The sequence below is a fragment of the Salvelinus fontinalis genome, chromosome 14, assembly GCF_029448725.1.
Source record: "Salvelinus fontinalis isolate EN_2023a chromosome 14, ASM2944872v1, whole genome shotgun sequence".
Classification (NCBI taxonomy): domain Eukaryota; kingdom Metazoa; phylum Chordata; class Actinopteri; order Salmoniformes; family Salmonidae; genus Salvelinus; species Salvelinus fontinalis.
Genome location: NC_074678.1, coordinates 28,925,817 through 28,951,887, shown reverse-complemented (window position 1 = coordinate 28,951,887; position 26,071 = coordinate 28,925,817). Strand labels below are relative to the sequence as shown.

General features: G+C 40.8%; 1 protein-coding gene across 1 annotated transcript in view; it reads right to left on the bottom strand.

Moving 5' to 3' along the window:
- The window catches only part of LOC129810577 (cytosolic carboxypeptidase 6-like), a 434,529-nt gene that overhangs the window by 375,156 nt on the left and 33,302 nt on the right, over nt 1-26,071 (bottom strand). The window contains exon 3 of the mRNA XM_055861239.1: nt 24,339-24,463. Coding sequence (XP_055717214.1) covers nt 24,339-24,463 — 125 coding nt within the window. The remainder of the gene's footprint in view (nt 1-24,338; nt 24,464-26,071) is intronic.

Below are 26,071 nucleotides of genomic sequence, written 5' to 3'. Positions count from 1 at the left end.
ACTCTGTAATTTAGGTTAGTGTTGTGGAGTAACTACAATGGTGTTGATCCATCCTCAGTTATCTCCTTTCACAGCCATTAAACTCTGTAACTGTCAACATTGGCCCCATGGTGAAATCCCTGAGCTGTTTCCTTCCTCTCCGGCAACTGAGTTAGGAAGGACACCTGTATCGTTGTAGTGACTGGGTGTATTCAACATCTGCTTTCATTTTATTTATTTTTTCACATCCAATAGGTGCCATTCTTTGCGAGGCATTGGAAAACCTACCTGGTCATGATGGTTGAATCTGTGTTTGAAATTCACTGCACGACTGAGGGACCTTACAGATAATTGTATGTGTGGGGTACAGAGATTGAATATTCATTTTTTTAAATAATGTTACACTATAATAAGCAAAGTTTTTCTTATATTTAATCCATTTTAAATTCTGGCTGTAACACAACAAAATGTGGAAAAAGTCAAGGGGTGTGAATACTTTCTGAAGGCATTGTATAACTCAAATTTCTATGTGAATTTGGTTGGGTTGCCCATAAAGTGACATATTACAGCTTTAAGTACCATACATGACTGCAACATTGACCTAGCCTCTCGAAAGGGGAATTCAAAGACTAAACAGCAAGTAGAACAATGGCCAAGGGTGGCACACAGCTCAAGTAACCACTCACTCAACACAACACGTACCCACCCCCTTAATTGAAATCACGGCCATGGCAGAGAGCCGTCCCCATGAGCCGAAACAAATGTGTGTTTGATTTGTTATCATTTGTAAGGGAAGGGGTTAAAGAAATAAGCACCCACGCTAACGGCGCCCTGACAAATGGAGACCGGGGTATATGAACCATGAAATGAACACTCTGGCAATTTGAAGGCAGGAGGCTTTCAGCACCATGGTCAGCAACAAAGTGCCTGCAACACCTCACTGGTTGAGCGATGGTATTATCAAGGCTAGAGAGAGTCACAGAGAAAGAGTAGAAAAGGATGGGAAGAGAAAGAGATTGTGGGGATTGGGAATTGGAATAGGAGAGAAATAAAAAGAGTCAATGAGAAAAGGAGATGGAGAAAAAGAGGACCCAACTGCTTAAATATGGATATTATGAAGCACATTGAGCTGTGTTGTTGGCTTTTCATGATCTGGAATACTAACACATAGAGTAGAGGTTGCTGATAAGCAGATTTAAAAGCTGTGTTGTAAGATGGCATCCATAGAATACATGAAAAGCATGGCATATAAAGGCCACTATCTGTAGTACAGGAAAGGGATGTGTATAGATACTAGCCTTTTCCTGAGTTGGGAGTAACTGTAATATGAGCTTCCTCACATAAAGTGAGCTAAAGTTATCAGAGGTGTGCAGAATGCAAAGCCCAGATGAAGTAAGCAAATAATTTCCACCAAACCCTGCTGTTTAATTGCCATATTTTTACATTAATTGCTGTTTTGGTTCAGTATAGCCATTAAACAGTAAATAAGCCATTAACAACACTGCTTGCCTGTGTGCCCTGAGCCAGGAACTTTATTTCTCAGTAAGAAATTGTAGTATGAGCCCCACAGGCATGGCTGCTGAGGTTAATGTAGTTTTTGTTGATGACGGGCTCAGCCACAACAACTCAACCTGCGTTAAAAATAGGCCAGTCGCAAGGCCCATCTGTCTACATTAGATACCGTGCAATTACTTATCCCTAACATTTTGATAGCAATCATTTCAATGAACATTTCATTGCTTGATTTGATAATGATGAAAATTCCTCTTGCTTGGAATATTTATAATGGTTATGTAGTGCTTCTCGGCACACTAAAGTAAAGACGTGAGATTCTGCAAACCGACAAGAAAAAGGCCTATATTGGTTGTGGTGTCTTTCCTCCAGCACATCTACTGTACCATCAGACAAGTGAAATAAGTTGTTTAGCTGGAATTGCTGAACCCGAAACGCTAATATTTTCAACCCGACAGAACATTAACATGTGGAGTAATATATACAGTCCAAGGGAAAACATTTTGTTTTCTGTGTATTTCGAATCTAACAAAATACCAAAACAAACAGAGTAACCAATTCCTCTCCATACAATTGAAAATGTTGAAGTAACCATGACAGATTGAGACAGCAGAGACAACCCTGAGCAGATATACTTGTCCAGTGTCATGCCCTCGGTCTTACACTCCTGTCTGCTCAGTGAGATGATGGCACCTGGCAGTCCACTACAGCCAGTGTCTTTCTCCATGACACCAGCGCTCCATCATTCACGTTTGATCTGCCCCGTACCGTCTCTCTTTTGGGGCTTTGCTTTTGCTTTTAGAGGTCCTGTTGACCTGTAAAACACAACTCTGATTTTGGGCTTATTTGAGACAGACAAGGATGTAGCCTATTATTCACTTGTTGCAGGCAAACTGAGAGCACACTTCTCCAAATGTCAAAGTGAGTCTAATAAAGAATGTTCTGGCTGTAGAGATGGTGTGGTGTCAGAGTAAATACAGCCTTCTCAAAAGGGCCCTCTCGCAAAACATGCCAACATTCAAGTATGACAGTAAGATTTACATTTGGAAAGGGAAATGGTGTCATTCTAATAGGGGTGTAATTAAAAGCTGCATCTCATCAACTACAGAAGGAGATGAACATTCTTCGTCCGCTCTCTCAGAGCCTGTGAAAACAAGGAGTATAAAATAATTCTTAATTACACATGTCACATGAAACGCTTTCAGTCTACTTGTTATGTGTTCTAACAGCACTCCTCTTGGCTGATTAATTCAACAAAACATACATTCCAACTGCTCATTATACTTCAAACTTTTACTCTCTTGGCTATTATGTACGTCTTTTCCATTTCAATTTTCTTATTTTTCCAGTCCTCAGCATTTCACGCTTTTCAACTGCGTAGCATCATATATTCACTGCCAGCCACCCACGGTGGCAGTCCTTTGGGAGAAATAGTTTGACAGCATTGATAGCCTGTCAGTTTTATGTTGGCCAACACTGATATGAAATTTCAAAGAAGGGAAACAATTTTTTCATGTTATTTACAGGTGTCCCAAAAACATACAAAATCAATTGTATTAATGGGCTTTACCGTCATAAATAACTGTATTTAAATAAGTCTAGTAATATGTCAAACTATTTAACAATGAGAGCATAATGTAATGTTATTAATGCAAAATATATCTTATATTGACGCAAATCAAATTTTATTCGTCCCATGCGCAGAATTCAACAGGTGTAGACATACCGTTAAATGCTTACTTACAAGCTCTTAACCAACAACGCAGTTCAAGAAATAGAATTAAGAAAATATTTACGAAATAAAAGATTGACAGCACCTAGTATATAGGTCCTGGATGGCAGGAAGCTTGGCCCCAGTGATGTATTGGGCCGTACCCACTACCCTCTGTAGTGCCTTACGGTCGGATGCCGAACAGTTGCCATACCAGGCAATGATGCAACCGGTCAGGATGCTCTCGATGGTGCAGCTACAGACATTTTTGAGGATCTGGGGACCAATACCAAATCTTTTCAGTCTCCTGAGGGGGAAAAGGTGTTGTCGTGCCCTCTTCACGACTGTCTTGGTGTGTTTGGACCATGATAGTTTGTTGGTGATATGGACACCAAGGAACTTGAAACTCTCGACCCGCTCCACTACAGTTTGTCAATGTTAACGGGGGCCAGTTTGTCTCTCCTTTTCTTTTGGTCCACGATCATCTCCTTTGTCTTGATCACATTGAGGGAAAGGTTGTTGTTGTCTCGCGTCAATGGGCAGTTTCCCTTTGTAGTCCGTAATAGTTTGCAGGCCCTGTCACATCCGACAAGCATCAGAGCCGGTGTAGTAGCATTCAATCTTAGTCCTGTATTGAAGCCTTGCCTGTTTGATGGTTCATCTGAGGGCATAGCGCGATTTCGTATATAAGCGTCCAGATTAGTGTCGCGCTCCTTGAAAGCGGCACCTCTAGCCTTTAGCTCGGTGCGGATGTTGCCTGTAATCCATGGCTTCCGGTTGGGATATGTACTTACGGTCACTGTGGGGATGAAGTCGTCGATGCACTTATTGATGAAGCCGGCGACTGAGGTGGTATAATCCTCAATGCCATTGGATGAATCACGGAACATATTCCAGTCTGTGCTAGCAAAACACTCCTGTAGCGTGGCATCTACGTCATCTGACCACTTCGGTATTGATGGTACTTTACATTTACATTTAGGTCATTTAGCAGACGCTCTTATCCAGAGCGACTTACAAGTACATACATTCATACTTTTTTGTACTGGCCCCCCGTGGGAATCAAACCCACAACCCTGGCGTTGCAAGCGCCATGCTCTACCAACTGAGCTACACGGGACCGTACTTCCTGCTTTAATTTTTGCTTGTAAGCAGGAATCAGCAGGATATAATTATTGTCAGATTTGCCGAATGGAGTGCGAGGGAGATTTTTGTATGCGTCTCTGTGTGTGGATTAAAGGTGGTCTAGAGTTATTTTTTTCTCTCTGGTTGCACATGTTACATGGTGGTAAAAAATGATGTAAAACGGATTTAAGTTTGGCTGCATTAAAGTCCCCGGCCACTAGGAATGTCGCTTCTGGATGAGCATTTAATTGTTTGCTCATGGCCTTAACCAGCTCGTTGAGTACGGTCTTAGTGCAAGCATCGGTTTGTGGTTGTAAATAGACGGCTACGAATAATATAGATGAGAACTCTCTTGGTAGATAGTGTGGTCTACAGCTTATCATGAGATACTCTACCTCAGGCGAGCAATACCTCGAGACTTCTTGAATATTAGACATTGCGCACCAGCAATGATTGACAAATAGACACACAACCCCGCCCCTTGTCTTACCAGACGTAGCTGCTCTGTCCTGCAGATGCACGGAAAACTCAGCCAGCTCTATATTATCCGCGTCGTCGTTCAGCCACGACTCCGTGAAACATAAGATATTACAGCTTTCTACTCTCGACCTTAGATCATCAAGTTAAATCAGGAGAGTTATTCATGTAGACAATTAGGAAATAATGAATGTGCAAATTCAATTTCAATCTATAGATGGGTTAACTGACGTTATGAAAACGATGCTTCCATGGGGCAGAAGTCAGTCCGTCTATAGTTATAGTTCCATTCAATCCCATATATTGGATGAACTTTCACTTTACAATGTCTTTTTTGTGCAATTAAACTGACAATATATTTAGTGTGATCAATTAAAGATTCACAGGGTGTGGTCAGCTGCTAGTTATTAATTGAGATACAAGGGACTGTGATGTCTGCAAATGATCTAGAATGCCACAGCCCACATGGTGTTCAACCTTCAAGTTTTCCTATGTCAGATCTGGCAACCTTTCGCATCCACTACAAGACCATGGTACTTGCCTACGGAGCAGCAAGAGGAACTGCCCCTCCCTAACTTTATGCTATCCTCAAACCCTACACCCCAACCCAAGTACTCTGTTCTGCCACCTCTGGGCCCAGATTACCAAAACATTTCTTACGCAAAAACATAAGAAGCTTCTTTTTTTTTTTTAACACGTTCATAAGATAGTGTTAAGGAATTTAATTTACTATGTTAAGATTTAATGATTTTCTTGTGAACTTCGAAAATATCTTCTAACAAATTTCTTAACTATCTTCTTAAGATTATTGTCGCTAGGCAACCAATTTAGCTAGCAAACACAATCATGTTAGCATATTTCATACTGGGTTTACTGTTCTAAAACATGTTCTTGGGTTTAAAATAATCAACACCAAAACTTTCAGATTTAGGTATTTGGTATTTTATTAGGATCCCCATTAGCTGTTGCAAAAGCTACACTTCCTGAGGTCCACGCAAAACATGAAACACAATACAGAATGACATAATACAGAACATCAATAGACAAGAACAGCTCAAGGACAGAACTACATACGTTCTTTAAAAAAGGCACACGTGGCCTACATATCAAAGCATACACACAGTATCTAGGTCAAATAGGGGAGTGGCATTGTGCCGTGAGGTGTTGCTTTATCTGTTTTTTGAAACCAGGTTTGCTGTTCATTTGAGCAATATGAGATGGAAAGAAGTTCCATGAAATAAGGGTTCTATATAATATTGTACGCTTTCTTGAATTTGTTCTGGATTTGGGGGCTGTGAAAAGACAACTGGTGGCATGTCTGGTAGGGTAAGGGTGTGTGTCAGAGTTGTGTGTAAATTGACTATACAAACAATTTGGGATTTCCAACACATTAAAGTTTCTTATAAAAATAAGTGATGCAGTCAGTCTCTCCTCAACTCTTAGCCAAGAGAGACTGGCATGCATAGTATTTATATCAGCCTTCTAATTACAATGAAGAGCAAAATGTGCCGCTCTGTTCTGGGCCAGCTGCAGCTTAACTAGATCTTTCCTTGCAGCACTGGACCACACGACTGGACAATAATCAAGATTAGACAAAACTAGAGCCTGCAGAACTTGCTTTTTGGAGTGTGGTGTCAAAAAGCAGAGCATCTCTTTATTACGGACAGACCTTTCCCCATCTTTACAACCTTTGAATGTATATGTTTTGACCATGACAGTTTACAATCTAAGGTAACGCCAAGTCATCTAGTCTCCTCAACTTGTTCAACAGCCACACCATTCATTACCAGATTCAGCTGAGGTCTAGAACTTAAGGAAGGATTTGTACCAAATACAAAGCTCTTAGATTTAGAGATGTTCAGGACCAGTTTATTACTGGCCACCCATTCCAAAACAGACTGCAACTCTTTGTTAAGGGTTTCAGTGACTTCATTAGCTGTGGTTGCTGATGCGTATATTGTTGAATCATCAGCAGACATGGACACACATGCTTTGTTTAATGCCAGTGGCAGGTCATTGGTAAAATTAGAAAAGAGTAGAGGGCTGCCCTGCGGAACACCACACTTTACATGTTTGAAATCAGAGAAGCTTACATTAAAGAAAACCCTTTGAGTTAATTTAGATAGATAGCTCTGAATCCACGATATGGCAGAGGTTGAAGAGCCATAACACATATGTTTTTTAAACAACAGGTTATGGTCAATAACATCAAAGGCTGCACTGAAATCTAAAATTACAGCTCCCATAATCTTCTTATTATCAATTTCTAACAAACCAATCATCAGTAATTTGTGTCAGTGCAGTACATGTTGAGTTCCCTTCTCTATAAGCATGCTGAAAGTCTGATGTTAATTTGTTTACAGAGAAATAGCATTGTATTTGGTCAAATACTTTTTTTCTAACAGTTTGCTAAGAGCTGATGAAGTTTGTGAGTGAATTAAACATACTTAATTGCTGACATTAGTTTATTATCTCACTGCCCTGAGTTTATGACAAGGGTTTAGCTGTCTTGGAATAACGAACATTTCCAAAAACAATCCAATAATTTTATTTTCAATAATTTCTTCTTAATTTTTTTTGCTTAAGGAGAAACATAAGCAATAACACAAGAACATTTCCAATATCCTTTTGGAGGAATAGCTTTGCTTACATTTCTTCATAGGTATATAGTTAAGGAAAAAATGGTAGTTAAGACGACATTTCTTCTTAAGGTTTTGTGAATCTAGGCCCAGATCTTTTGGCCCTAACCCCTACGGGAGGGCAGCTCCCGCTCAGCCCAGTCAAAGCTCTTCTCTGTCCTGGCATCCCAATGATGGAACCAGCTTTCCCCTGCAGCTAAGACAGCCGAGTCCCTGCCCATCTTCCGAAAACATCTGAAACCCTACCTCTTCAAAGAGTATCTTAAATAATCCCACAGATAACAAAACTAAACAACAACAACAACCTTGCCTTTCCATGAACTAACACTCACATGTTTTTTTACTGGAACTGACTTTGCTGATAGCTACTTTACTGAGGAATAATGTACTTACTACGACTGAGGTACTGTATGTGGCGGTCCCACCTAGATATCTTAACCTGTTGGGGATGGGGGCGCTGTTTAGACTATTTATGCTAATGTGGCTAATTTTTTAAACGGCTTCCCACAAAATCCTTGATCGTACAATATGCATATTATTATTATTATTGGATAGAAAACAGTCTATAGTTTCTATAGGAGTTGAAATTTTGTCTCTAAGTGGAACAGAGCCCATTCTACAGCAATTTCCCTGACATGGAGTCAGATTTGAGAAACGTTGGCCACTTTTCTGAAGTCATTTAAACGGGCACTGTCGTTGCTATGACTATACGGACACTTCTTACGTCTTCCCCTGGATGCCTTTACGTGATGACGATTCCAACGGGCTCGATTGCTCGTTCACAGGCCCTACAAATGAAAAAAACCTTTAGCTAGCAAGTCTTTTCTTGCTGCGTAACGCGCGTGGAAGACACCGACCCTCTCCTGTTCCAAGCGTTAGTTTAGCCTGTTATATTTCTCCGGTCATCTTTTCACTCGTTATAGGAGTTACAAACATCACAAAGTAGTTAATTTAAAGCGTTTTATAGCAATTTATATCCGTTTAGTGCGATTTTGGGACATTTATTTTTGCAACGATGTGAAAAGTTGGTCACGCTTTTCAGTTCATCCCGAACGTAGTTGACATTTCCACATGGCAAGAGGACAGCTTTCCACCAAAAGACGATTTCTCCCAAGAAAGGATCCTTTGCCCAAGATACTGATGGAAGAACAGCTCAAGGTAGGACATTTTTATTATGATAAATCGTGTTTCTGTCGAAACATTTTAGTGGCTTAGGACGCCATGTTTTTTGACGTAGCTTCGCTTGGCGCAAACTGTATTGAAAAGTAAGGATAAATTAAAAAATGTAATAACGCAATTGTATTAAGAATTAAATTGTCTATCAATCCCTGTCCACCCTATATTTTTTAGTCACGTTTATGAGTATTTATGTATAAGAGTAGATCACTGTCTAAGTGGCGCAAGGACGTTTTCTTTACCAGCTTGTCTACATTTCACATTGTCTAACCATGATTTTGGTGGCTAAATATAAACATTTTCGATCAAACTGTATATGCATGTTGTAATGTGATGTTACAGGAGTGTCATCGGAAGAATTCTGAGAAGGTTAGTGAAAAAATTAATATCTTTTGGCGATGTTGACTTTTATCGCTCACTTTGGCTAGAATCAATGCTGGGCTGCTAATTGCTATGTGCTAAGCTAATATAACGATTTATTGTGTTTTCGCTGTAAGACACTTAGAAAATCTGAAATATTGTCTGTATTCACAGGATCTGTGTCTTTCGATTCGTGTATGCTGTGTATTTTTACGAAATGTTTGATGATTAGTAGTTAGGTAAACACGTTGCTCATTGTAATTATTCTAGTCCATTTGTGATGGTGGGTGCAATTGTAAACTATGCCATCTACCTGAAATATGCACTTTTTTCTAACAAAACCTATCCCATACCATAAATATGTTATCAGACTGTCATCTAATGAGTTTTTTTGTTGGTTAGAGGCTATAAATATCTTAGTTTAGCCGAATTGGTGATGGCTACTGGTGTTGGTGGACAAATAAAAGATGGTGGAATATGCTAATGTGTTTTTAGGTAATAGATATACATCTTTACATATTGTGTCTTCCCTGTAAAACATTTTAAAAATCGGAAATGTTGACTGGATTCATAAGATCTGTGTCTTTCATTAGCTGTATTGGACTTTAATGTGTGAAAGTTAAATATTTTAAAAAAATATTTTTTTTGAATTTCGCGGCACTGGTTTTTCAGTGGGGGGGGGGGGGGAGTGCCGCTAGCGGCACGCTGATCCTAGACAGGTTAAGATGAATGAACAAACTCTAAGTCACTCTGGATAAGAGTGTCTGCTAAATTACTAAAATGTAAATGGAATGTCATATGCAGACTTTTTGTATTTGGTCAAACACATTTCAAGATTCTTTTGATGATTTTGAAAATAATGTTGACATATGTCACAAAAACATAACAGTATAAAACAATATACAGTTGAAGTCAAAAGATTACATACACTTAGGTTGGAGTCATTAAAACTTGTTTTTCAACCACCCCACAAATGTATTGTTAAAACTTCTTATGGCTGCAATCCCGTTAACGGGATGATATGACAACAGCCAGTGAAAGTGCAGGGCGCCAAATTCAAAACAACAGAAATCTCATAATTAAAATTCCTCAGACATAAATGTGTCTTATACCATTTTAAAAAGGTAGTTTTGTTGTTAATCCCACCAAAGTGTCCAATTTCAAATATTATTTTCAGCAAAAGCACCACAAACGATTATGTTAGGTCACCCCCAAGCCACAGAATAAGCACAGCCATTTTTCCAGCCAAAGATAGCAGTCACAAAAAGCACAAACAGAGATAAAATTAATCACTAACCTTTGATGATCTTCATCAGATGACACTCATAGGACTTCATGTTACACAATACATGTATAATGATTTTTGGCTCTCACAGACCTGTAACTTCTTCTTTAAGAGGCTCCTCTGTCCTCCACTCGTTACCTGTATTAATGGCACCTGTTTGAACTTGTTATCAGTATAAAAGACACCTGTCCACAACCTCAAACAGTCACACTCCAAACTCCACTATGGCCAAGACCAAAGAGCTGTCAAAGGACACCAGAAACAAAATTGTAGACCTGCACCAGGCTGGGAAGACTGAATCTGCAATAGGTAAGCAGCTTGGTTTGAAGAAATCAACTGTGGGAGCAATTATTAGGAAATGGAAGGCATACTGACCATCTCCCTCGATCTGGGGCTCCACGCAAGATCTCACCCCGTGGGGTCAAAATGATCACAAGAACGGTGAGCAAAAATCCCAGAACCACACGGGGGGACCCAGAGAGCTGGGACCAAAGTAACAAAGCCTACCATCAGTAACACACTACGCTGCCAGGGACTCAAATCCTGCAGTGCCAGACGTGTCCCCCTGCTTAAGCCAGTACATGTCCAGGCCCATCTGAAGTTTGCTAGAGGGCATTTGGATGATCCAGAAGAAGATTGGGAGAATGTCATATGGTCAGATGAAACCAAAATAGAACTTTTTGGTTAAAACTCAACTCGTCGTGTTTGGAGGACAAAGAATGCTGAGTTGCATCCAAAGAACACCATACCTACTGTGAAGCATGGGGGTGGAAACATCATGCTTTGGGGCGGTTTTTCTGCAAAGGGACCAGGACAACTGATCCTTGTAAAGGAAAGAATGAATGGGGCCATGTATCGTGAGATTTTGAGTGAAAACCTCCTTCCATCAGCAAGGGCATTGAAGATGAAACGTGGCTGGGTCTTTCAGCATGACAATGATCCCAAACACACCGCCCAGGCAACGAAGGAGTGGCTTCGTAAGAAGCATTTCAAGGTCCTGGAGTGGCCTAGCCAGTCTCCAGATTTCAACCCCATAGAAAATCTTTGGAGGGAGTTGAAAGTCCGTGTTGCCCAGCAACAGCCCCAAAACATCACTGCTCTAGAGGAGATCTGCATGGAGGAATGGGCCAAAATACCAGCAACAGTGTGTGAAAACGATGTGAAGACTTACAGAAAACGTTTGACCTCTGTCATTGCCAACAAAGGGTATATAACAAAGTATTAAGATAAACTTTTGTTATTGACCAAATACTTATTTTCCACAATAATTTGCAAATAAATTCATAAAAAATCTAGTTCTAGTTCCAAAAACATCCAGTGATTTTGCATAGCCACATCTATTCAACAGAAATACTCATCATAAATGAAGATGATAATACAAGTTATACACATGGAATTATAGATATACCTCTCCTTAATGCAACCGCTGTGTCAGATTTCAAAAAGACTTTACGGAAAAAGCAAACCATGCAATAATCTGAGACTGAGCTCAGAACAATAGTCAAATTAGCCGCCATGTTGGAGTCAACAGAAACCAGAAATAAAATGATAAATATTCCCTTACCTTTGATGATCTTCATCAAAATGCACTCCCAGGAATCCCAGGTCCACAATAAATGCTTGATTTGTTCAATAATGTCCGTTATTTATGTCCAATTAGCTACTTTGGTTAGCGTGTTTGGTAAACAATTCCAAAGTCACGAAGCGCGTTCACTAAAACGTGACGAAATGTCCAAAAGATCCGTAACAGTCAGTAGAAACATGTCAAACGATCTATTGAATCAATCTTTAGAATGTTGTTAACATACATACCCTCCAGGTTCTCTCTCCAGGCCAGAGCCAGGAGAGCCGTCTGTCCTGAGCAGCCTGAGCCGCCCGTCTGTCCTGAGCCGCCTGAGCCGCCCGTCTGTCCTGAGCCGCCTGAGCCGCCCGTCTGGCCTGAGCCGCCTGAGCCGCCCGTCTGTCCTGAGCCGCCCGTCTGTCCTGAAGCCGCCTGAGCCGCCCGTCTGTCCTGAGCCGCCCGTCTGTTCTGAGCCGCCTGTTCTGTTCTGTGTTTTGCTTCACCGTACAGGACTGTTCATTTGTCGTTTTATTGTTTTTGTTCAGTGTTTAGTATTCTTATTAAAACAATATGGACACTTACCACGCTGCGCATTAGTCCTCCTCTTCTTCCACCCACGACGAGCGTTTTAGAAACTTCAGTGTTTTCTATCCATACTAATAATAATATGCATATATTAGCAACTATGACTGAGGAGCAGGCCGTTTACTCTGGGCACCTCCGTGCACCTTTCATCCAAGCTACTCAATACTGCCCCTGCAGCCATAAGAAGTTAACCAACTATAGTTTTGGCAAGTCGTTTAGGACATCTACTTTGTGCATGACACAAGTAATTTTTCCAACATTTGTTTACAGACATATTCCTTCACTTATAATTCACTGTATCACAATTCCAGTGGGTCAGAAGTTTTACATACACTAAGTTGACTGTGCTGTTAAACAACTTGGAAAATTCCAGAAAATGATGTCATGGCTTTAGAAGCTTCTGATAGACTAATTGACATAATTTTTGTCAATTGGAGGTGTACCTGTGTATGTATTTCAGGGCCTACCTTCAAACTCAGTGCCTCTGCTTGACATCATGGGAAAATCAAAAGAAAATCAGTCAAGACCTCAGAAAAAAAATGTTGACCTCCACAAGTCTGGTTCATCCTTGGGAGCAATTTCCAAACGCCTGAAGGTACCACGTTCATCTGTACAAACAATAGTACGCAAGTATAAACACCATGGGACCACGCAGCCGTCATACCGCTCAGGAAGGAGACGCAGCAAAGGACCTTGTGAAGATGCTGGAGGAAACAGGTACAAAAATATCAATATCCACAGTAAAACGAGTCCTAAAGGCCGCTCAGCAAGGAAGAAGCCACTGCTCCAAAACCGCCATAAAAAAGCCAGACTACGGTTTGCAACTGCACATGGAGACAAAGATCGTACTTTTTGGAGAAATGTCCTCTGGTCTGATGAAACAAAAATATAATTGTTTGGTCTTAATGACCATCTTTATGTTTGGAGAAAAAAGGGGGAGGCTTGCAAGCCGAAGAACACCATCCCAACCGTGAAAGACGGGGCTGGCAGCATGTTGTGGGGGTCCTTTGCTACAGGAGGGACTGGTGCACTTCACAAAATAGATGGCATCATGAGGTAGGAAAATGATGTGGATATATTGAAGACATCAGTTAGGAAGTTAAAGCTTGGTCGCAAATGGGTCTTCCAAATGGACAATGACCCCAAGCATACTTCCAAATTTGTGGCAAAATGGCTTAAGGACAACAAAGTAAAGATATTTGAGTGGCCATCACAAAGCCCTGACCTCAATCCAAAAGAAAATTTGTGGGCAGAACTGAAAAAGCGTGTGCGAGCAAGGAGGCCTGACTCCGTTACACCAGCTCTGTCAGGAGGAATGGGCCAAAATTCACCCAACTTATTGTGGGAAGCCTGCGGAAGGCTACCCTAAACTTTGACCCAAGTTAAACAATTTAAAGGCAATGCTACCAAACACTAATTGAGTGTATGTACACTTCTGACCCACTGGGAATGTGATAAAAGAAATAAAAGCTGAAATAAATCATTCTCTCTACTATTATTCTGACATTTTCTATTCTTAAAATAAAGTGGTGATCCTAACTGATATAGGACAGGGACATTTTACTGTGATTAAATGTCAGGAATTGTGAAAAACTTTAAATGTATTTGGCTAAGGTGTATGTAAACTTCCGACTTCAACTGTACAGTATATACAGTACCAGTCAAAAGTTTGGACACACCTACTCATTCAACGGTTTTTCTTTATTTTTACTATTTTCTACATTGTAGAATAATAGTGAAGACATCAAAACTATGAAATAACACATATGGAATCATGTAGTAACCAAAAGAGTGTTAAACAAATCAAAATATATATTATATTTAAGATTCTTAAAAGTAGCCACCCTTTGTATTGATGACAGTTTTGCACACTCATGGCATTCTCTCAACCAGCTTCACCTGGAATGCTTTTCCAACAGTCTTGAAGGAGTTCCCACATATGCTGAGCACTTGCTGGCTGCTTTTCCTTCACTCTACGGTCCAACTCATCCCAAACCATCTCAATTGGGTTTAGGTTGGGTGATTGTGGAGGCCAGGTCATCTGATGCAGTACTCCATCACTCTCCTTCTTGGTAAAATAGCCCTTACACAGCCTGGAGGTGGGTTGTGCAAACCAGATGGGATGGCGTATCACTGCAGAATGCTGTGGTAGCCATGCTGGTTAAATGTGCCTTGAATTCTAAATAAATCAGACTGTGTCACAAGCAAAGCACACCCACACCATCACACCTCCTCCTTCATGCTTCACGGTGGAAACTACACATGCAGAGATCATCCATTCACTTCCTCTGCGTCTTACAAAGACTTGGCGGCTGGAATCAAAAATCTCAAATTTGGACTCATCTGACCAAAGGACAGATTTCCACCGGTCTAATGTCCATTGCTTGTGGTTCTTGGCCCAAGCCAGTCTCTTCTTATTATTAGTGGCCTTTAGTAGTGGTTTCTTTGCAGCAATTCGACAATGAAGGCCTGATTCACGCCATCTCCTCTGAACAGTTGATGTTGAGATGTGTCTGTTACTTGAACTCGGTGAAGCATTTATTTGGGCTGCAATCTCTGAGGCTGGTAACGCTAATGAACTTATCCTGCAGCAGAGGCAACTCTGGGTCTTCCTTTCCTGAGGCAGTCCTCATGAGAGCCAGTTTCATCATAGCGTTAGATGATTTTATCGACTGCACTTGAAGAAACTTTAAAAGTTCTTGAAATTTTCGGCATGGACTGACCTTCTTGTCTTAAAGTAATTAATGATGGACTGTCATTTCTCTATGCTTATTTAAGCTGTTCTTGCCATACTATGGACTTTTTCTTTTACCAAATAGGGCTATCTTGTATACCACCCCATACCTTGTCACAACACAACTGATTGCCTCAAATGCAGTAAGAAGGAAATCAATTCCACAAATTAACTTTTAACAAGGCACACCTGTTAATTGAAATGCATTCCAGGTGACTATCTCATTAAGCTGGTTGAGAGATTGCCAAGAGTGTGCAAAGGGTGGCTACATTGAAGAAACTAAAATCTAAAATATATTTTGATTTGATTAACACTTTTTTGGTTACTACATGATTCCATATGTGTTATTTCATAGTTTTCATAGATTGGATGTCTTCACTATAATTCTCTGTAGAAAATAGGAGAAATAAAGAAAAACCCTTGAATGAGTAGGTGTGTCCAAACTTTTGACTGGTACTGTATATATTGTTATAATATGTTATATTGCCACATACACTGGATAGGTGCAGTGAAATGTGTTGTTTTACAGAGTCAGCCATAGTAGTACGGCACATCGACAGATTGTTCACCTTGTTGGCTCGGGTATTCGAAACAGCTACCTTTCGCCCTATATAGTGATATAGCTGGTAGATGTTGTCTCACTCACTCTACTTCTAACATTCCCCTTTTTCTTTTTAACACTCTTCGTGTAGCCAAATATGTTAACAATGAGCAACTTTTGATTCAGTTAGGAAGTTTAGACAGAAGGACAGGTCCATTGGCTCCCTGGAGTACTTAAATCTCTACATCTGAAAGACAAACAACATCTGTTTACTCCTAGCAAACAATCTCTGGCTAGGCTGTGGTGTAGATATCACACACATGACGTACAAGCAGTGGGTTTTCAAAGTCTCTATCACACTGGGATTCCAGGGTTATATTCAAGATAAAATTCTAATTGGTATGGCATCCATGCAATTTGCATGACATGATGCACCCACCAAAGGCATGATGCACCCAAAAAGGCAACAGATAAAAAAACATAATAAACATTCAATGTGTGTGAGTGCACGTGTGTTAGCGTGTGAGAGAGAAGAGTGTGCGCGTGCGCGTACATCCAATGATAGGAGGTAGCCCTTGGTAAGCAAAGTCGTGACAAATTCATGCAGGATTCACCCCAGGCATCAAAGAGGAGGAAGTGAAAAAATGGACGATGAGAAATCCTCTAGGGCTCTGGTCTGCACTGAATCGCCACAGCGTGAATATGTTCTGCTTTGTTTCATTGACATCCTGCCTCTCTGGATCTACCTGCAGCCACGACAGGAAGAATACACACTGTCAAGGCCCCGGCTATGATTTATGGAACTGCAGAGTTCAGGCGGCAGCGACCCCAAGGTGCTGCTGGGAGATAAAATCCTGCATGGACCAACGACCCATCACGGACCACCATCGCCACACTCCCCTCTCAGCTAGTCGCACCGCACACTTTCCCTCCAAGGCCAAGACATCATATCACGCCATATCTAGGCTAACTGCAACACACCATATATTATTATATTATAAACTGGGTGGTTCGAGCCCTGAATGCTGATTGGCTGAAAGCCGTGATATATCAGACCGTATACCATCAGTATGACAAAACATTTATTTGTACTGCTCTAATTATGTTGGTAACCAGTTTATAATAGCAATAAGGCACCTCAGGGGTTTTTGATATATGGCCAATATACCACGGCTAAGGGCTGTGTCCTGGCACTCCGCGTTGCATCGTGGTTAAGAACAGCCCTGAGCCGTGGCCTATTGGCCATATACCACACCTCCTCGGGCCTTTTTGCTTAATTATATTATACGGACCAGCTAGCAACAACACGCCTGATATGTTAGATTTAACAAAGCTGAATTCTACTGCAAATGTTATGAAGTAATACTGATGAATTAACATATTAAAACATTTTTGAAATTGTTTTTTTTTCTGATTATGCTATATTATTTACACAACATAGGCTAATAGCAGATTATCCTTATTAAGAAGGGTACATTCAGAAAGGAAATAAAGAGTGGTTCCCATAATTAGGCCACTGTTACATGGTTAAAACAATTAAGTTATTGCTATTCACATTGCCTTTACCTACAATAATTATCTCAAAGCATTTTGGCACCATTAGGGCATTTATAGCAAGAGCACCTGAACCTGCCTAAGCATGGTTAAGCGTGAGACCTCCGTTAGAGCCCTATATTAAACTGCAGCCCATTGTGAGTGTGTGTTATGCTGGCCCTCCACCTCACTGTAAGACCCAACTGCAGTGGCTATCAATGGCTCTCCCAGCATGGGCTCCTCTCCTCTCTCTCCTCTTCTGCAGCAGGGGAGTCAGACGCCCACGCTTAGCTCTCATGTTACCAGGCACACCGCCAGCCCCACCTTTATTACAACACGCAGCAAAAACAACCATATTGGCTTTACTTAACAACATTAACCGTGAACACAGATTGACAGCAGCTCCCTCTGCAGCCTCCTACAGCAAATAATACAGGGGAAATTGTGTTTAATACAGAGAGCCATCCAGGGAATTAGAGATTCAAAAACAACATTTGAGTAATAAGTGAAAGCCACTGAATAGAATGAAAATGCAAATGTGGGCTGAGGACTTGCATGTTTCAAAACAAGACAAACCTGCCTAGCTTTTCAAACAAATACAGTACATTAGGGGCATCTCACTGTTGTGAAATTTGTTTAACCTGGGTGGTCCCTATATTATCTTACAGAAGGGTTGTTTTTTTCCCCTCGAACTGCTCATTTAGTCTTACGGTTGATTTGGTTACATGAGTGATAATTAGACCAACAACATGGAGATTTAATTAGCTATTCAATATGAGGCCTAGTCAAGGCTTCGGTCTACACTCCTACAGAGTGATGGTTCTGAGTGTAGCACTTACTGCTTGATAGCCAGCTATGAGGAATCTATGTGTAGATTTTATAATGCACCGAAGGCCTAGATCTTCCATGTTATACCAACTCCAAAGTGAAGGGTAAGCAAATGAACAACTGAAACACTTAAGCATCTCTAGCTCATTACCAAAATCCCCAGACAGTCAACAAATGTGTAGCCCAACTCCACAATGCTAAAGCACAACCATCACCATGCCCCCCATTGGATATAAACACAGATATAACATCATGAGAACAATTTATGAAGTAATTAGCCATTATGAGCAAACAGTGCAGCGAGAAGGAGAACGTTTGCTGATTGAATTAACCACATAAATAGAAACAAACGCAGCATCAAAGCAGCACCACAGTGCTGCTTAGTAGCTCCTTGCTGTTTAATAAACAGGGAAAAATGTGTGCTCCCAGGCCACTAGTTGGCATAATGAACGTGTCTGCATCTGAATGCTGGCGTTAAACCCTGTGGTGCTGTGATCGGACTCAGTCCTCCCATTATCTGGACACCAACGGGTTACAACAACAGAACGGGGAACGCTCACACTGCGAGGGAGCCAACACCAGGCACCCCTTTAAAACTATAGCCTAATTACAACATTTATAACCCAGAATCTGGAATTGAATTTAGTCCAACTTAAGGCTGCGCTGGCATGAAAATACTATTTGATTAGAACAGCCGTGGTTTCATTTGTGGCACAGCAGATTGCAGAGCATCTCTATCCGGTACGCAATCTGTATTCATTACACTGTGTAAAGGATGATCCATGTCCTGACTCTGCATTGATAATTTCATGCAGATGCACAGCGCTCCACATGGCCCTAGTGCTTCCCTTACAACGGCACTGCTCATCTCCTCTCTGCCGCCTCACATGCTGGGCTCAGCAGTGCTGCTCAGCCAATTTCAGCCTTTTAGGACCTCAAAAGGCCTCCCAGGCACCTCCACCACCCATAGCAGGGAGTATCAAAAGGCGGAGACATCAAAAGTTGAAAGAAATATATTTTAATGTATATAAATTTGCCGCCTGTGTCTGTCTGATATGTGTAGTAGCAGTTGATATTTGTAGTAGCAGTGCCATACAGATGTAATCTTCCTCTTTCATGATTTGGGACGAGGACCAGAGTCTGTAACTGGATTTGGCAGTGATTCACACATTGTCACTCTGTTGGTATCCATATGGCGCACAGATGCATATACAGTCCTGATGAACACAGCATACAGAGATGGGGTTCTATACTGTCAAATCCAAAATAAGATTGTATATCTGTTAAATAACAATCATTACTAATACTGTGAATACTGAGAGGAATTCTGTTATAGTGATCATATTTCAAACACTGCATAGAAACAGAAGTAGGCCTACTGCTAAGTTGGCTTTAGTCTACTTGGTGTCTGTTATGTTTCAAAACATAACTCAGATCAGAATGTATTTGACTTGGAGGCTTTAAATGAATAAAGCTAAAAATAAAGCAATACATTTTTATAAGGAGTATCGCATCAGAAGATAACCCATGGAAACTGATTTTGCTATAATTAGAAAATCCAATGTGTGCCCTCAAATCCTTTTGTCTATTTCATTATGCAAAATCTGAAGACTATTGGTCTTGACAAAGAATAAGATCCATTAGTTCCCCTTGGAGAGGAAAGTTACTTGATATCATCAGAACTCTCTGAGTGCACTGTTTAATGACTATGTCTTTCAAATTCGCAATTTTCTCTTACTATGTTCTTACCACGCTTTAAACCTACAATCCAAAACTTTATATCCGATGTAAGCCTATTTGTTCCCAAATCCCACTTTGTTGAATAATCCCTTTGAATAAACCACAAAAGCCCATTCCTCTTCTATAGTGACTGGGAGAGAAACCTTGAAAGCATTCCCCACAGCAGCAGAGCAGAGGCATAGGAAATATAAATGGCTATCCTGCTCCCAAAGCAAAGCAAGAAGGGAAAAGGTAAAAGGATAAAAAACAGGAACTCTGCCTGTGCAGTCTTTTTAGTATTGCAGAGTAAACAGAGGACGAGACCTGTTGCGGAGTGGGGGAGCCAGTGTGGAGAGACCTGATAAACTGCTTGTGCAGCCTCTAATCCAGGAGCTCAGCACCGTAAGCCCTCCCACAGGCAGGCCCCCACACCGCGCTGCCGCACCACGGCACGCCGGCCATGATTACACTCATCTTCCGGCAGTCACGGGGGATCCGGCTGTCCCCATCAGCAGTGAAGGACATCAGGCAACAGAGGAAAGGAGGGGTTAAACAGCCACGTCCAGACATGGACCAAGGCTTCCTTCCACACGGTGTCAGGTCAAACCTGACCATCACAGATATTAAAAAAATAAACATTATGCAGCATTCAAGAGGTACTAGAAGCCGGCTTTGGCAAGCATTTTTCATGTTATCCAACAAATGTAAACATCAGGAGTTTGCTAAACGGCATTGGCCCTTGGATTGGAACCAGTGCTGTGGTCAGATGACATGAAAGTAGAGCTCTTTGGCCATGCACACCAGTGGTGGGTTTGGCGTCTAAATGAGAATGCATAAGCAGAAAATGACCCCATACCTACTGTAAAAATGGTGGTGGATCTTTAATGTTATGGGGCTATTTTGCTTTCACTGGTCCTGGGGCCCTTGTTAAGGTCAATGGTATCATGAACTTTACCCAGTACCAGGACATTTTAGCCAAAAACTAGGTTGTCTCTGCAGGAGGCTGAAACTTTGCTGCAAGTGGATCTTCCAGCAAGACAATAACTCCAAGCACACATCAAAATCCACAAAGAAATGGTTAATTGGCCGCAAAAATCTAAATTTTCCAATGGCCAAGAGGGCAGTCCATAAGCGCAGACGAAGGATATAAAGGATCTGGAAGGATTCTGTATGGAGGAATGGTCTAAGATCACTCCCAATGTGTTCTTCAACTCATAAAACTGTAAATAGCCCATCCAACTACCTACCTCATCCCCATATTGTTTTTATTTATTTTTTTTGCTCTTTTGCACACCAGTATTTCTACTTGCACATCATCATCTGCACATCTATCACTCCAGTGTTAATTTGCTAAATTGTAATTACTTCGCTACTATGGCCTATTTATTGCCTTACCTCCTTACTACATTTGCACACACTGTATATAGATTTTTCTATTGTGTTATTGACTGTACTTTTGTTTATTCCATGTGTAACTCTGTGTTGTTGTTTTTGTTGCACTGCTTTGCTTTATCTTGACCAGGTCGTAGTTGTAAATGAGAACTTGTTCTCAACTGGCCTACCTGGTTAAATAAAGGTGAAATTAAAAATACAAAAAAATACAAAATGTCTCAATGACATTATCCTCGCAAGGTGAGGTATTGAAAGGTATTGAAACCAATATTGATCCCTACCTTTTTGAGAATTTTTTTTATTACTTGTTAAACAAAATCTCTTTCTCTGACCAATTGTATTAGTATAAAATAATTTCCCTTTTTTTTTAGCATACAATGTAGCTCAGTATTTGAATTATTTATACAGTCATTTTTGCTCATCTTTATCAAGGGTGTCAATCATTTCGGACATCACTGTACATAAAAACAGGCCAATTCTCGTAACTACATTCCCATCCCTCCTCTGTGAAAACAAATCAATGTGCATTACATCCATTACCGTGCTCGTGGACAAGTCAGGGACTCCAAACTACTCAGCCTTTCTCTCTTCTCCTCAATACACTGCAAAAGATGTCCAAACATTCACATCTCTTAAACTGATGTGCAAATTGTACATTTCACATTCTATTCAGAATATAGCAAAGTGCAGAGGAAATTTGAAGACCTTTTATGCTCAATTAGAAATATTCATACATTTGAGAAATCTATATCATGCCCTTTGACACTCAGTCGGGCACAACTGAGTGATCTAATAGTTCCTATCAGCATGACACTGCCCAAAATGAGTCAGTCACCTGAGATGAAATGTGATTTAATATATGTGCCATATATCTCATGTTAGATTAGACCATATCATCATCAATAAATGTCAATATAAAAAGTTCTGGACAGATTATTGTCCTTTAGGAATTCAAGACACCTCACATTCTAACTAAATTCTTTCTATTTTTTGATTATGGAGAATAACTGCCTCTGCTGAGCTTTTCCTGGATAAGTGAAGCTTGTAAATCACACATGAATTTCAGTAGCTGAAGGCAGTCGTTTTACTGTATTATATATAGTATTGCTCCCCAAAGATTTCTATGATAATACCTCACAGCCATGCCCTTCACGCAGCTTGATGTCAAACAGCCACCGTCCACAGCATGGATTAAATATAAGCACAGCACATCACTGTTTCCACTGGTTAAAAAGCTCAATATATATTTTTCAGAGGTGAGAAAATATGGGGAAGAATCTTGAATAGTTTCCATGCTCTCTCAATTTGAAATACTGCATGAAAGAGATATATTTGTACTACACAGATAAATGCAGTAGCATGGGTGGCTTATTGCCTAAAATTGCTACACGAGTATATCTAAAAAAATATATATATATATTATATCAAAAGCAGAAGCGGTCTAACATCAATGTATCACTGACACACTATCAGTGTCCATCAATATGTAGACTATCTTTTATGGTTAGGTGACATTGGACTAACATGAAGTGCTAGGATTTAATAACTGGCTCAACAGTCAAAATTACTTGAATGATAACTCCAGTTTAGAGTGCTGCTATGCTTTGCCCAGTCGTTGCAACATAATTAACCAGCATCAGTCTCACCATACTAAAAGCAAGACAAAGTTTGAGGTGAAGGTTTTGTAGAGAAGAAAAGAAAAAGACATCCATCCATCATAACCGTGCTATGGTGCAGCCAATTTCCACAAAGCTGCTAAGCTGATTGAGGCCGACCAAATCTTTTTCACCAGCTTACATTCCTTCAAAATGGTCATCTCAGTTCCAATATCACGGGCTTTTACTGTTTCCAATTTCACTGTTCTCGACTGAGAGTCGGTCGGCTTAGTTGGATAAAACACTCTAGCCCAGTTCCTTGTGAATGTACTGATATCTCTATAGCACAGCTTCCACATAGCTCTATTTATTTATTTACTCATGACATTATTTTTTTATTTCTATTTATAAAATGCAAGTAAACCGCCAAATAACAATTACATCAAACATACTCACTCTCTCTCACCCCCCCCCAGCATCACACACACACAGTTACCGTGCACATACGTATAACACACACGACACCATACCAAAACACACAAGCACCAGATACCCTACAACCTCCTACTGAAGTAGATTCAATTCCCACAGGCCCTCATTCTAAAAAAGGAAATTGGAGATATATATTATTAATTTTTTTTTAAAGAAAGGACTGTGTGGCATCAACAAAGCACTCAGAAGCTAATTGTGAAAATGTTTATTCCTACTGCTTTTTTTCCTACCTGTAGATGTCTGTGTATGTGTGTGTATGCAAGAGTCATTGAGTGTATGTTCGTGTGGGCTTCTCACTAGCCTTTCCCTCTCCTCTTTTTTTTTTGCCACAACAGCAAATATCCTGTTGGCGCAGGATGCCGTGCCGTATCTGGCCCTAAAATCGATAAGGCTCCTGGCTAAGGGCTCCCATTCATCTCTTGGCCATAAAATTTGATTAGCGCTGACTACAGCACTGCAGGGAGATGGGGCCGATAGGGCAGGGCTGCAGAAGACAGCAGCAGCATTCAATTTTTTCATCCACGCTCTCTCGCTCCGTCTGTCTCTTAGCCCAGGCTCTCTCTTTTCAACATAGAGCTACCCAGGCTTAGAATTCCGCTGCCGGTTGACTCCTTTTTAGTATCTTGTTTTCTCTCTCTGAATTACATCGAAATGACAGAACTGATGAAGCTCCAATCAGGGTTGATAAAATTAAACAAATGCCCTCGGCAGCAGCCTGAGCGGCCCGTAGACATGAAACACGCGCTCTGTTCCCTCACACAGTATCTCTGTGGCATGTGACCGCTGCTCTCAGCCAATCCGAGAGCTCAACGCATGCAAGTGGCTAGCGCTTCTCAGTGCTGTGATGAGGAAGCAGGTATGAAACAAACAACTCTTCTGAAGGTCTAGGATACAACAAAACTTGAAATCATTTGGAATTGTGAGCTACGGACACTTTATTTTTACCCATAAAAATAAAAAAATACCCATAAAAGTGTGCATAGAAATTTGAATGAAGGCAGACAGGTTAATAGTAACAGTCAAAAAATAAAATATGTGTATACTTGGAATGCAGTACACAGTATTAATAGTATTAATAGAAATCCACCACCTACCTGTGTCTCCCGCACGTTTTCCACTGTGAAGTTGAACCAAACTCTGAAGCGAGGGTTACAGGTGTCAGGTCTGATGAACAGATCAAACTCAAATTCACTGATGTAATCAACACGTCCAAGGTTACCTGAGAAAATAAAGATCACATTCAGGAATCATTTCACCTCTTGGCAAGTAGTCTAGTTGCCAGTTATGCCTCAACTAAATGCTTTTGAAAATGTGATGCATAACCCCTTTCCAAGATTAATAGATTTCAAGATACTACATATGCTGCTTACTGAAATAAATCTAAAAATGTTATACTTAGAAAGGTCTTCATTGATGCATTTATGTTGCAGGCATCTCCTTCACCACTCATGTAGCTAGAACCTTGGGATATATTTTCCAATGGATTCATTAAAATTCAAGCGATCAACTTGTTATCCGTTAGATGTGTATATAATGTATCAGACACGGATGGGAGGACTGGGAGGACTAACCCTGTCCATCCCTCACCATAGCTTCTCCCTGCAGGCACAGCGACAGTGACAATACGTGGGATGAAGAGAATGGAACTTAGCTACTGTTCAGGTGAAAAATGGGAAAGCTTTGAATGGTGGTATCTTCAAAATAACAAGCCGTCAAAGATGTTCATCTAGCTTTTATTTGTAGGGCTACATATATATATACACATATATATTTCACAGCACGGATCTATCCACCGCTGTGTGATTTATACAATGTCAAATAAGCCTAGACCAGAGGCCCGGCTTAGCCCACTGGCTCGCAGACAGTTAACTCCCCAGGCAAGAGGACAACCTGCTTTGCTCTGCTCCACGTCCCTCAGCCTGTCCATGTGGTGTGGATGGAGTGTGAAAGCAACCGACCACCTGGTGCCAGGTAGCACAGAGCTAATTATCGACAGATGGGGTAACCACCACACTGTCAGAGCAGATCGCTCTCCTTCTGCCATCTGAGAGGGCTAATCCACCCGCTTCCTGAAAATCCCTTCACTCGTCACGCTGTCCACAGAAATACCATCATCTACCAACCCTCACAGGAAACTGCATGTTGCTCCTGTATGAGCTCTAAAATATATGCATTATTATTTTTTATACAAATACATCAAAGACCCCACTGGGAAATGCAATATGGATTATGGACAACAGAACCCCTACAGAATATGATCTGGAAATCATTCTGGAAGTGTCTTACAACACATGATTCTGTATTTACATGTCAGCCATTCTCTAACAGCTTTCCTGTTGCACTAATGGCTACTGGCGTTTCATTCCAACACATTGGTTGCAAAATGGAAATGCTCTCTGCAAAAATGAATATTGGCACTCTAACTGATTACACTGTGACTGTAGCTCTTGTGAACAATGCTAGAGCTGTAAGAATACAAATAGGGTCAAACATAGTGAGAGCTGTTCACAACTTATCAGACACCTGTGGCAAAGGTTTATAACTGACCTTTACTGTGCCCATTACATGAACGAACATTGTGTGCTTGCACTCGTGTGTAGTTTAAAAGGGTGTAATGTATCATCACAGCTATTTCATTTAATGACACACAACCTAGACTACCCCATAGCACAACATATTGCTACACTTGGTGGTAGTTGGGAGAAGATAAGTGAAACATAATGTACCACAAACCAAAGACACATCTGTTTTACAACCCTTACTTGAAATAACCACCTACTGTACAAAACGACAGAGAAGTGGCAGGCGCTGGCAAAGCAATCCAGAG